At 36.1% G+C, this 12,409-nt stretch overlaps 1 protein-coding gene across 1 annotated transcript in view; it reads left to right on the plus strand.

Annotated features, from left to right (window-relative positions):
- ap2b1 (adaptor related protein complex 2 subunit beta 1) overlaps nt 1–12,409 on the plus strand; it is a 58,567-nt gene that overhangs the window by 20,778 nt on the left and 25,380 nt on the right. The window contains exons 15-18 of the mRNA XM_048189612.1: nt 4,981–5,022; nt 6,184–6,330; nt 9,200–9,345; nt 11,502–11,631. Of these exons, the coding sequence (XP_048045569.1) occupies nt 4,981–5,022; nt 6,184–6,330; nt 9,200–9,345; nt 11,502–11,631 (465 nt within the window). The remainder of the gene's footprint in view (nt 1–4,980; nt 5,023–6,183; nt 6,331–9,199; nt 9,346–11,501; nt 11,632–12,409) is intronic.

Genomic DNA, 12,409 nt, shown 5'->3' on the forward strand with positions numbered 1-12,409 from the left:
CCTGATTTCTTCAAGGGGAGTGTCTATGAGTGGGTAAATGTATTGCCATTTTTTTGGATGAATGAATGAAATAAGCTCACACAATTTATAGATGTGACTGGAGACGACATAAAATACGAAGATCATCATCTTTTGTTTCTGGTCTGATAGTCGCAAGACCATGCCGAACACTGAGTGTGTGTTAGAAATCAGGAAAGGTGAGAGAACATTGTGCTTGGTACATTTTTCATCTTCAAGCCAAACTTGAGTCTTCAGCCGACAGTTTAAATCCCGTCTGGCTATCATGCTTCCCATAATGTCTTTTGTGGCTGTTCTATTTTTCTGTTAGCATTTACACTACAAAACCAATCCGGTCATAGGCATTTTCTTCTGTATGTGGTCAAAAGTGGACAAACTCCAAAACGTGGACAGACCCTGTTTACACCTGTATTTAGCGTCATACACTTGTGATTTTATCGACCCAAAATGCATCTTAATACAAGGTGTGAATTTTTTTTTTTTTTTTTTTTTAAATAAATTAACTTTTATTCAACAAACATGCCTTAAATTGATCAAAAGACAATTTAGACATTTTATAGACATTAAAAGACATTTATGATATTACAAAAGATTTATATTTCAAATTGATGCTGTTCTTTCTGTTAATTTTTTATTCATCAAAGGATCCTGAAAAAAGGGTATCATGGTGTCCACCAAAATATTAAGCAGCAAAACTCTTTTCAACATTGATAATAATAAGAAATGTTTCTTGAGCAGCAAATCATTATATTAGAATAATTTCTGAAGGATCATGTGACACTGAAGACTGGAGTAATGATTCTGAAAATTCAGCTTTGCCATAACAGGAATACATTTCATTTTAAAGTATATTTAAATAGAAAACACTTATTTTAAATTGTAATATTACTGTATTTTTGATCCAATAAATGCAGCCTTATTGAGCATGAGACTTTCTGAAACATTAAAAAATCTTACCGACCTCAAACTTTTGAACGGTGGTGTATTATTATTATTATTATTATTATTATTATTATTATTATTAGTGACACTTTTGACACAAGTGGTCCTCCTCCACCACTGACTCCTAAATGCCCCGATAAACTTCAAGTGAAATCGAAGAACAAGCTGTTGTGACATTATTTCGAACAAAATTAAGCCAAAATGAAGTTCGTTATGTGTTTGTTTCAGGAGTTCGAAATAGCTTGCCAAAGCAAATTTTCCAGAAAGTTCACTCTGGCTGGTAAACACCCTCGAACCACCATTGGTCAGTGGCGATTATGCAATAGGTAGGTATGGCTCTGAGGCTCCGCCTTATTTGACGTAGACATCTTCAATTCTTCTGTTCAGTCCGTCGAGGTTGGATGTCCACTAAAAACGTGAACACACTGGAGAGCTGCTTTTATAGTAGAAAACACTGACACTGTTTTTTCATTATTAATACTGTAAAGATGCAATTTGTTGTATGAAGTTACTGAAAGGATAGCACACAGCATGTATTTACATATTCATCTAAACATCGCTGTCAGCAGAGTGGGTGGCTTTGGATTTTCCCCAACGGTATACCGCTGCTCACGTTTCTTTTTACCCCAAAGCGAAGTATGAAAAAGAACTTTGCCATGAGTATATCGGGGCCACAATGCTGAATGTGATGACCTTTTGATCCAAGTAAATTCTAAGTGGAGATGGAATCGAACAAAAATCCAAGTATACAGGAAGTGGATTGGATTGTCAAACAAACTGCCAGTTATTTTTTTCCTTTTCACCCTGTTCAACACCTGGCCCAAACTCGCAGCTTAACACTGGCGCAAAACTTTGTATTCAATACAATGAAGAATATGCTCTTGCCGACTAAATCAGTCATTCCTATAAAATACCAGTGTGTTCCTCATCTCTCTCTCAAGGAGACAACGTTCAGAGCCGAGGAATGTTAAACATTTAACAGTCTGCAGAACCATCCGACTGCTCAAGGTCGTGGGAGTGTTTCAAAGAGATGAACACTGCCGACTCAGCACCCTAAGGGATGCATTTTTAAACTCGCAGTCTCAACGGCCCCTTTAGCTAGATTTACATTGACATTTAGCATGTCTGGGGCACTGAGAATGTCTAATTTGAATCACATTATGAATCAGAGTCCATCAACTGTTTTTTGTTTTGTTTTTCTCTCCATGCAATTTGGTGCAGAATATTTGCACATGGCAAAACCTTCCGTTTCAACCAAACCCTAAACCATGCCTGTTGCGCTTTATGGCTCGGCATGAGATTTGTGTCCTGCTGAGTATGAAGCTGTAAGGTTGTTTAATCATCCTCGTTTTCTCGCAATGAAAATCAAGGTGACTCTGTGGCTGAAGGTCAGTAAGAGGAATGTGAGCTTAGAGAAAGAATCTACAGAGCTTTAGTCATCATTGAATCACACTTTACACCAATATTTCATAGTATTAATGTGCACAATGCATGAACTTCATTCCAAACGAAAATAATGTTTTGTATTTCTTTAAAATGTAATAACTTCACCTCTGAAATGTTTGCTTTTTGGCTGATATCACCTTCTTATTTTTCAAATACCTGTTTTATAAAGAATTTTCACTGTCCAATTAATACCACTAGATAAAATAGCCTTGCCTTGCTTTTCTCCATTGAATATCATGTTTTCAATCAGAAATAGTTAGATTGCTCATGTACACATGTATTCTATTGCTAAGCAACATAGGCATAAATCACATCCATTCAGAATATTGTGTCTTTTTGCACACTCTCTTGCACTTGAAACTCACGGCACAGATTCAAACATCAAACAAGTTTTCATGACTTCCATGATGCCTCTCCAGGGGGAATCCTTGTTTTAGTTTTCCTTGTGGATCTTGAGGGTTGAGGGTCTTAAAATATCCAATATTTGTAAATTTCCATTATTCTCTCATCCATATTTGATTAACGTACTTCGGTTCAATTATTTTTCAGTGTGGGTGGGGATGTTCAGTGCACAAATATAATCTAAGCAACCATCAAATGTAGTGTCGCTTGTCCCAGTCACAAGATCGAAGTGGAAGAGATGTTGATTTTTATGTTGTGTTTGGTTAAGACACAATGTGAAAGTGAAAGGAGATACCCATTAATATTTTGTCATCATTATCCACCCTTGTGTTATTCCAAACCTGTATGACTTTATTTCTTCTGTGGAACAAAAAAGATATTTTAAGAAATGTCTCTGTGTTTATACAATGGAAATCAATGCTTAATCAAAATAAAAACATAATCGCTTTATGCAATATCCATCTCTAAACACTGAGTTTGTGTCGCTTATAATGTGCATTTGAAAATGCAACATAAAATTTCACCCTATTTTTATTGAGAAGCATTTATAAACTTGTTACCAACAAAGGTTACCATACATTTTTCGACCAAAATAAAAGCATGTTTGAAAATGAAGAAATTAAAGCACAAATATTAGCATTATAAATTTACAGTTGTAATGTAAGTTATTTTTATATTTTTTTTCTTAAATACATTTTTTTTGCAGTTATAGTTACTTTTAGTAATATTTCTTATTTCAACATTTTTATTTTTTAATAATAATTATTTGTTGTAATAGTTGATATTAGGGCTGTCTATAGATTAAAAAAAAATGTAATCACGATTAATCAAACTCATCATTACCTATATCCAGCAAATTAAACCATCAGATTGAAGTGTGATTCTCACAAAACTGCTTTTTTTTTTTCAAGATAAATTTAGATGTCTTTCCAAAAAAGGACACCAAATAACCAAATGATATGATTTCATATAATTCATGGACCACATGGAGATGCCAAAAAAACCTAAACCAACCATCTTGACCTGCATATATACTAAAGTACACAGCAACATACACAGGACAAATCCAAACATTATCCTGAATGTGTGAAAACAACGTGAATGTACTGAAATGTGTCTATGCATAAGTACAGTGTGCGATCAGTGCGCCGAGAGCGCTCATACATTGTTTGCGCATCAATATAACGGACTCACGCGTGCTTCTGTACATCACCGCAATCGTCTTTACTTTGATTGCAATCCTCATCCATCAAAACTTTCATAGCAAGAAGCTGGTTTGCTTTATCTAGCTGAGAAACATAGTTTTCATATCATCTGGCCATACAGCGGTGGGATGTTTCGATGTTCCGTTCAGACAGGAACAGCGCGATGCGGGAGTGCTCGTGTTCTTCAGATACAATGACAGAATATGACAGAGAGTTTGTGTTTTAAAGCGAAACTGACACTGGAATGAATAATTCTCTCTGCCATCTCTGATATAATCAACATGGACTTTTAAGATCATCTAACTGCGTGATGTAAATTACGTTATGACGCAATTTCACATGCATCCGCAATTTTTTCGAGTTAAATGCGTCAAATTATTTTAACGCGTTAAGGATTTTGAATTAATCGCATGCGTTAACATTGACAGCCCTAGTTGATATATAATCACACAATTTTTGGCCAAATTGTGCAGCCCTAAAAACATGCACAGCAAATCCGAAGCTCTTTAAAACACTTTAAATTGCATCAGAAAAAATTGCAGTTTGATTTTTTTTTTTTTTTTTTTCTTCTTCTTCCTCCCCAAATCGTGCAGCCCTAGTCAATGAACACCAAAACTGTTAGGTTACCAGTATCCTTCAAAATATCTTCTTTTGTGTTCCACAGAAGAAAGTAAGTCATACAGGTTTGAAACAACATGAGGGTGAGTAAATGATGACAGATAGTGGGAACGCCACTCAACTCTTTCTTCCTGCAGGGAAGCCTCTGCCATGAGATAGAGGACATTTTGAAGTTGATTTTAGCCATGGAAAGAAAAAAAGTGCAAAATTTCAGGCCTTAAACATTGTTTTTGACATCACTTCCTTTGTAAACAGGAAATCTTTGTTATTAATGGATCCTTTACATCTCTCTCTGTCTCTCTCATGTTGTTTGTGGGCCTGGAAATGGGTCTTCTGTTCTCTGTTGTAGCTCGGGGGAGATCTAGGAGGAGGTGTTGGGGGCAGTCCTGCAGTAAGTGAGCTCCTCTCTCTCCGCTCGTATTCGTCTGTCCGCACTCAGCATGCTGTGCACTATAAGCCTGTATTGAATAGACACCTAGCTGTGTGTCCTGCTTTGTTTCTTTCTGTTGCATGCACAAGTTCATTCTGCTTTGAGATGTTTAACTTCTCTAAAGATGTCTCTGAAGTACTGAAGGGTCATTCTGTTTTATTTATTTATTTATTATTTAAACGCTTTTCATAGCTAAAGAAAGAATCTTTCTAAGACTAACATAAATAGTGATGAGAGCCAAAATATTCAATGCCATTGATAAATGTTTACTGAGTAATCCACTATTATGTAGAGGGCGGTCAAAATAATAATTATCATTGGTTTGGAGCCAAATTACAAGAGGGGAAAAATGACTTTGTTTCATCTGTATAAAAAAGTAAACCACATTTGGTTCTTGACCACTGAAAATGTGCACAATTTAACAATTTACTCATGGAGCCACATTGAGATCCCCATATATCTGGGATTGAACCGTAAAGAGCCTTAAAAATGAAGATATCAAAAGAAAAGTTTAGCAATCAGAATCTAAAAGAATATTAAGATGTCTTTTTAATTCTTATTGAGGTACAGGCATGCAAACATTTGGAAATCACTTCTGTGAAAAGTATTTGGACTGTCGCCATTGGCATATACAACAAGGATTGCTAAAGTCAGCTGATTTTACAAATAGACTTACCAATCTCGGTGTAAAAATAAAATGATGATGCTCCCATCTTTTTTTCTAAAGTAATTTTGACCCAGAAAATTGTTCCCCTGCACTTATACAGTAGAGGATTGCTCAGAAAATATTCATCCATGGCATTTAATATTTTGGCTTTCTTCTTCATTTATGTATTTTCCACCAGAATCAAAATAAAAACCTTTTTTACCCAGGTACCTCTGGTTGAGTTGACACAGAATGACCCTGGAGGTTTTTGGTACCTACATTTCTTGTACTGCTTTTATGTAGTTTGTCCCTAATATCAAAATACAGTTCATTTTCCTCAAATTCTGCACCACTGGTATTACCTACATGTAGAATGCCTGTTACTGTTGTTTAAAGGGTTAAATGATCGCTTGCAGGAGTAGATTAAACCCTTTGCCACTCAGAAGTCTTATGATCTCTATGTGTGTGTCACACAGGTTGGCCAAAACTTCATCCCATCATCGGTGCCCAACACTTTTGCTCCGTCTCCTACACCTGCTGCTCTCAGCAGCGGGCTCAATGACCTGTTTGAGTTGTCCTCAGGAATGTCCATTGCTACAGGAGGATATGTGACACCTAAAACTGTGAGTAGTACTTGCCGCTAATCTTTAAACTGTAACTCCTTGCCCTTGTTTCTGATCTTTAAGCAGCCAGCCAATCAATGAAAACAGCCAAAACCTTTCCCAATTCACCAAATTCCTCAGACTGAGAATTGGTTTAGTCAAGGTCAGACCCAGATGATGCTTGATTAGTGGTTCACCAATTCTGATCCACAGAAAACAAGAACTTGAAGAAATCAACTAAGACACAATAGGACACAAACATTAGCTCTGTTCCAGAGCCTAGAGAGCTGCCTACATAGATGACGTTTTAGGCATCACAAACATACTCGCAATGCAAATTGTCATTCCAAATATTAGGCAACAATATTATGCTGCTTTCTAACCTCATTATTACCATATTCTAAGGAAGAACTTTATATATTTTTTATTGAGAAGTCAGTCCTGGAATGCATTTTGATGAGATCAGTGGAAAACAAATGACCTAATTTAGTTTAAAATTGGCTGTTTCACCCAATATTTGTGAGTTATGTAATTTATGTACTCAGCCCAGCAAGCAATGTTGCGTTTAAAAGAAGTCTAATAGCCGCCAAACACAGCCCTGACATCTAGGCTAAAACAAGGTAAAATTTGAGCTGCCAGTGAAAATTTAATAGACGTCTAACCCAGTGGTTCCCAACCTGTGGGCCGCGGCCCACTAGGGGGCCTCAGTGATCCTCCAGGTGGGCCGTGAGATAAATTAAAATTAATTTAAATATATTAATATAATTTCTTAATTTAATTAATAATACATTACATGTAATTAAGTAAACTAAATTAATTAAAAAAAAACATTTAAAATGATGCAACACCTCTCGTACGTATTCTGTGATTGCTTCGGTTTAGCCCAGGCTGTGAAATACAGACTGAACGGTGGCTCAAATTGCAAAATAACTCTCAGTTGGGAAAAAAAACCTGTGTCGCTAAAAAGGTTTTAATGGATGACAATAGTAATGAAGGTAAAGACGATTACAGTGACATACAGCAGTCGTACATTAGTCCGCAATTAGTGATGCGCAAACAAACCGTGCACGTGCGCTCTCGACACACTGATTGCTATAACATCGTATTTCTGCATGAACACAGTTCAATATATTTGCGTAGTTGTCAAAATTAATGTAGTACAGTGAGTGCTTTATAACGGATGCTCGCCAAACAAGCGTGTTTTGGAGAAATTTGAGAGGATCAGTGGTGTTATATGGTAATAAGCATGGCAGGTTGACTTGTGCTTATTTAAGTTACTGTATTACTGGGCAAAGTAAGTAGCCTACTTTTAAGTTGTAAAGAATGTCTGCAAAGTATGATTGCAAAAATAACTAAAGGTTTAAATCTATTTTGAGTTTCTTCTTTAAAGAAATAACATGGGGTTGAAAAGTAACAACACTAAAATACAAATGTTTTTGTGAATTGAAAAAAAATGGGGGGGGGTTGATTTAGAGAGGAGGTGGGCCTTGGCGTAAAAAAGGTTGGGAACCACTGGTCTAACCATAGCTTAAGAATAGACTAGTCACCAATTAGTCTGAAATGAAACCAAACACCTTGTAATGGCTAATGCGTTTACCAGACCAGAAATAGAAGATCCTCCAATAACCAACAGGTCTGGTGTTTGGGTTCACTTTGGATTCCCTGTAAGCTATGATGGTGATGGCAAGAGAGCGGTGGATAAAAAAACAACGGTATGTCGCATCTGCTACATGACAATAGGGTACACCAGCGGGAATACTTCAAACATGTCAACTCATTTACGCCAACATCACCCCAGTGTGTCAGTATCTGGAACAAGACGAAAAAAAGGAGAAACATACACGCCACAAACTATCCCCGCAGCATTTAGACAGACATCACCGCGGCGATTGGTACATTTATAGCCGCGGATATGAGACCTTAGTCTAATAATAATTTTTTCTTTTTGCTGTATCTAAAACATACCGAACCGAACCGTGACACCAGTGTATCGTATCGAACCGAACCGTGAATTTTGTGAACCGTTACACCCCTACTTTTTATGTAATAAAATATGTAAGATTTTTAGATTAAAATATCCAAAAACCACTAGAACAGCGTTATACATTTTGTTGACTTGTGCCAAGGCGACAACTCCCATGATTCCACGCTCATTCACGGCGTCATCAAGCTACGCCTTTGTTATTGTTTTTTAATAAGCAACCTCTAGTGGCGAGACTTACATACAGTGCCTTTAAACTCATTTCAGTTTAGTCACTTATGAGGATCAGTTTCATTTAGGACCTGGTAGCTTCCTACTATAAAGTTCAACTGGTTTTGGAACAGAGCCATTGCATTGACACATCCCAGAATTCACTGGGTCACATTTTCCCAGCAACCATTTAATTTACATTTCTTTTTCTGCAAGTACAAGAAGGGCAGATCAGTCTGTTCCCATTCTCCAGCTTGAGCATTAACTTCATGTGCTACATAAATACAGGCAGCAGAACAGCTCCTTGGGGAATGAAGTCTCGGGAATCATCATTAATAAGAGCTGCATTAGAGCTAGAGTAGGCCAGTAGAGTAGGACAGAGCACAATTAGTCCTTATTAGGATACTTTATGATCTACCTTGTGGAGTTATCCAATACCTGGGTGCCTCATGCTGCTTATATATGTGTTAATTTGTCTCTTTTTATCTGATTTTGTTTCTTTTTGAATGCCAGCTCAGTTCTTGTAAGCAACAGTGTCTGGGTGAGTGAGTGTAGGTGAATGTCAGACTCCTCTATCAAGTGTCCTTCAGTTTAGAATGACTGTAGTTATCCTCTTAGCCTCATAGCATTAATTTAATCAATAGACAGACTGTAAAATGTGGGCGGTACACTGAACACTTATTGGTTTGATTTTTGAAGGTATGGCTGCCAGCAGTCAAGGCCAAAGGACTGGAGATATCTGGAACCTTCTCTCGGCGTCAGGGGCACATGTACATGGACATGAGCTTCACCAATAAAGCCCTGCAGCACATGACTGACTTTGCCATCCAGTTCAACAAGAACAGGTCTGTGCTTGTGATAATAGTTGATGATAATCATTGTGGCACATTTTCCTGTAACCAGGGTCCAAAGTTAAGGTTTTTATATTTATATTTATAAATATAAGTTTTAATTGATATTTATTATTATAATAAATAATACCAGTATTTTTTTATATAGTTTAATTTAATTTTATATTTAATATATACTATATTTTATATACTAAATTATTATATATATTTTGTTTTTGTTAATAGGTTTTTAAATGAATATTGTTAAATATATATTTAACAACATATTTAAAATGCACTACCATTCAAAAGTTTGGAGTCTTTAATTATTTTATTTGTTAAGGATGCACAAAAGTGACAGTAAAGACATTTATAATGTTACAAAAAATTATATTTCAAATATATGCTGTACTTTTAAAGTTTCTATTCAGAGACTACTGAAAAACACACATCATGTTGTCCACAACAATGTTAAGCAGCACAACAGTTTTCAACATTGATAATAATAATAAGAAATGATTCTTAAACAGCAAATCTGCATATTAGAATGATTTCTGAAGGATCATGCGACACTGAAGACTGGAGTAAAAAAAATGGATGCTGAAAATTCAGCTTTGCATCACAGGAATAAATTACACTGAAATGTATTTTAAATGTTATTTTACATTTTACATTTTTGTATCATTTTTATATTTAAAGTTTTTAGACATTTTCATTTGTTCATTTTAGCCATATTATAGCGTTATAAAAACAATAAAAAATAGGCAGCGGCTATTTACTAAAGGTGGATTCAAACTCGGGCCGATCGCGTCAAAAGCTGTTTCCCCATGCCATACTCTCTACAGCTTACACCACTGCAGACGTTGAGAGGCGCGCGTCTTTTTTTAATCTTGTGTGGCCCAACCAGACATTAGTGGGCAGAGTTAGTTTAAATAGTAGGGCTGGGTATTGAAACAATTTTCACGTTTCGATTTCAATTAAATTTGCAATTTCATGCTTGCGATTCGATTTCAATTAAATTCGATTCGATATCGATTATTTTGGATGTAGTATTTCAGTAACAGTACATGGCAAATTTTCTAGAGGAAAAAAATCTCTTAACTAATGCTGTAAACTACACATGGGAGTCATTTGGTACTACATTACTATAATATTGAAGGTTAAAATTAACTCATATACAAACTTAAATTACACTCGATGATTTTTATACTATATAAAGTTTAGAATTACATAATCATATTTCTACTCCAATTCGTTTTTTTTTTTTTAAATATAAACATTTAAATCGTGGCTGTCATAACTGATTGATTCAAACATGCATTCAATATTGAAGAACATTAAAAATGATAAAGAATATGTAATGGTGCATAGCTATATTTATCATAATGCTGCTCTCTAGAGTTCACTTTTCTAGCTGACTAACGAGTTTATGTCACTGAATATGTTTTTCCGAGGTAAATGTGACGTTACGTGACATTGTTTACAAGCTGTTTTATTGATGTCTTTCTGCGGTTGAAACACTGATTGAGCTATTACATGAGACATGATACGGATTTCGGGAAGTTGTACTGTATCTTTTAACGTACCTCGTAGATGTTTAGTCGTGTTTATTTCACGCTGTAACTGGTATTAAAGTATTTATTTTTGAATCTCATAATAAGATGGACGTCATTTGAAATCTGAGACTTTGCTTCATATCAAAAGTAACAAAGCACAAAGATTATTGCGATTTATTGGATGGGAGGCGGCTACATATTCTGCTTATTCATCAACTGAAAACAGACTAGACTAATCAATTCTTGGGATTTAAGTATCGATATCGGTTTGTAAAAATGAGAATCGATTAAAATCGAGAAATCGATATTTTTTACCCAGCCCAAGTAAATAGCCTTTGCCAACAAGACAGGCTGTTTACACTTAGTGCAAATAATTTTCTGGTAAAAGTACATGTGATGCAATTAGATAATCTAAAAATCTAATTAGGGTTAAATAATCATTTTTAAATGGCTATTTATTTAAACCATTATTTTTTTTTTTTTTATTCTTGAGTTACAGGCCACTTTTGCTCTCACTCCCCAAGTTTTAATTTGTCTTGCCTGTAACTGATACATTAAGTAGAGCTATGAGACGCTATAAACACTTGTTGTCTTTTTTTGTTGTCTTGTCTTTAGTTTTGGAGTGATCCCCACCACACCACTCCCCGTTCACACTCCATTGATGCCCAGCCAGAGCATCGACATCTCCCTCCCTCTCAACACCATCGGACCAGTGATGAAAATGGACCCACTCAACAACCTACAGGTACGATGAATTACTGCCCTTTGCCGTGTACTTTCACACCCCCATACACACCCACACACGCCCATGGGTATTTGGAAATAAATCCTTACAAATATGCCATTATTGTTTAAATTACATCTCTCTGTACCCAAACCTCCAAGCTTTCAACTGCACAGCAGGCACGTTTGTCTCTGATTATTTGAGTCCGTTGTCCCCACGTGCTTCATTAGTTACTGAGATCATTTGGGTGAACAGCAGCTGCAAAACATTCAATTTTATGCCTTTAAAACACTCTAGATAATGAGTGCTTGCCCACGGCATCTAGTCTACTAATGCTGATAATCAATCAGATACAAATGTCATTATGAATCATCATCATTTCATATGATTTATATCGACATGTTTCTGCCTCATTAGTTTTACTACAGAGTGTCGGTTTATCTTTAGATGGACGTCCAGCTGAGTTTGCTCCTTCATTTAGCATTTACACCATGATGTCCCTCCATATTTCCTTCCTCCAGCTTCTTGACACTCGTCCACCTCTCTATTTCTCTCATCCTGCTGGGTTGCTGTCTTTGCTTCATGTGATCCTCTGTTTAAGTATCCCTTTCTGTGACTTGTCTCCTTGTTGCCTTTGTCAAGCATCTGGCTATTCAGTATTAAACAGAGCTGCCTGCAGAGTGTTTGACTTGTGTTAATGAGTTCAACCTTCATGAGCTGAAGAGTCATTACGATAAACAGCAACTGAATGCCCTCTGATTGGCCGGGTGATGCTATGACCTGACTATGTCCATGTTAA

This window comes from Megalobrama amblycephala, linkage group LG4 (genome assembly GCF_018812025.1).
Source record: "Megalobrama amblycephala isolate DHTTF-2021 linkage group LG4, ASM1881202v1, whole genome shotgun sequence".
Lineage (NCBI taxonomy): Eukaryota > Metazoa > Chordata > Actinopteri > Cypriniformes > Xenocyprididae > Megalobrama > Megalobrama amblycephala.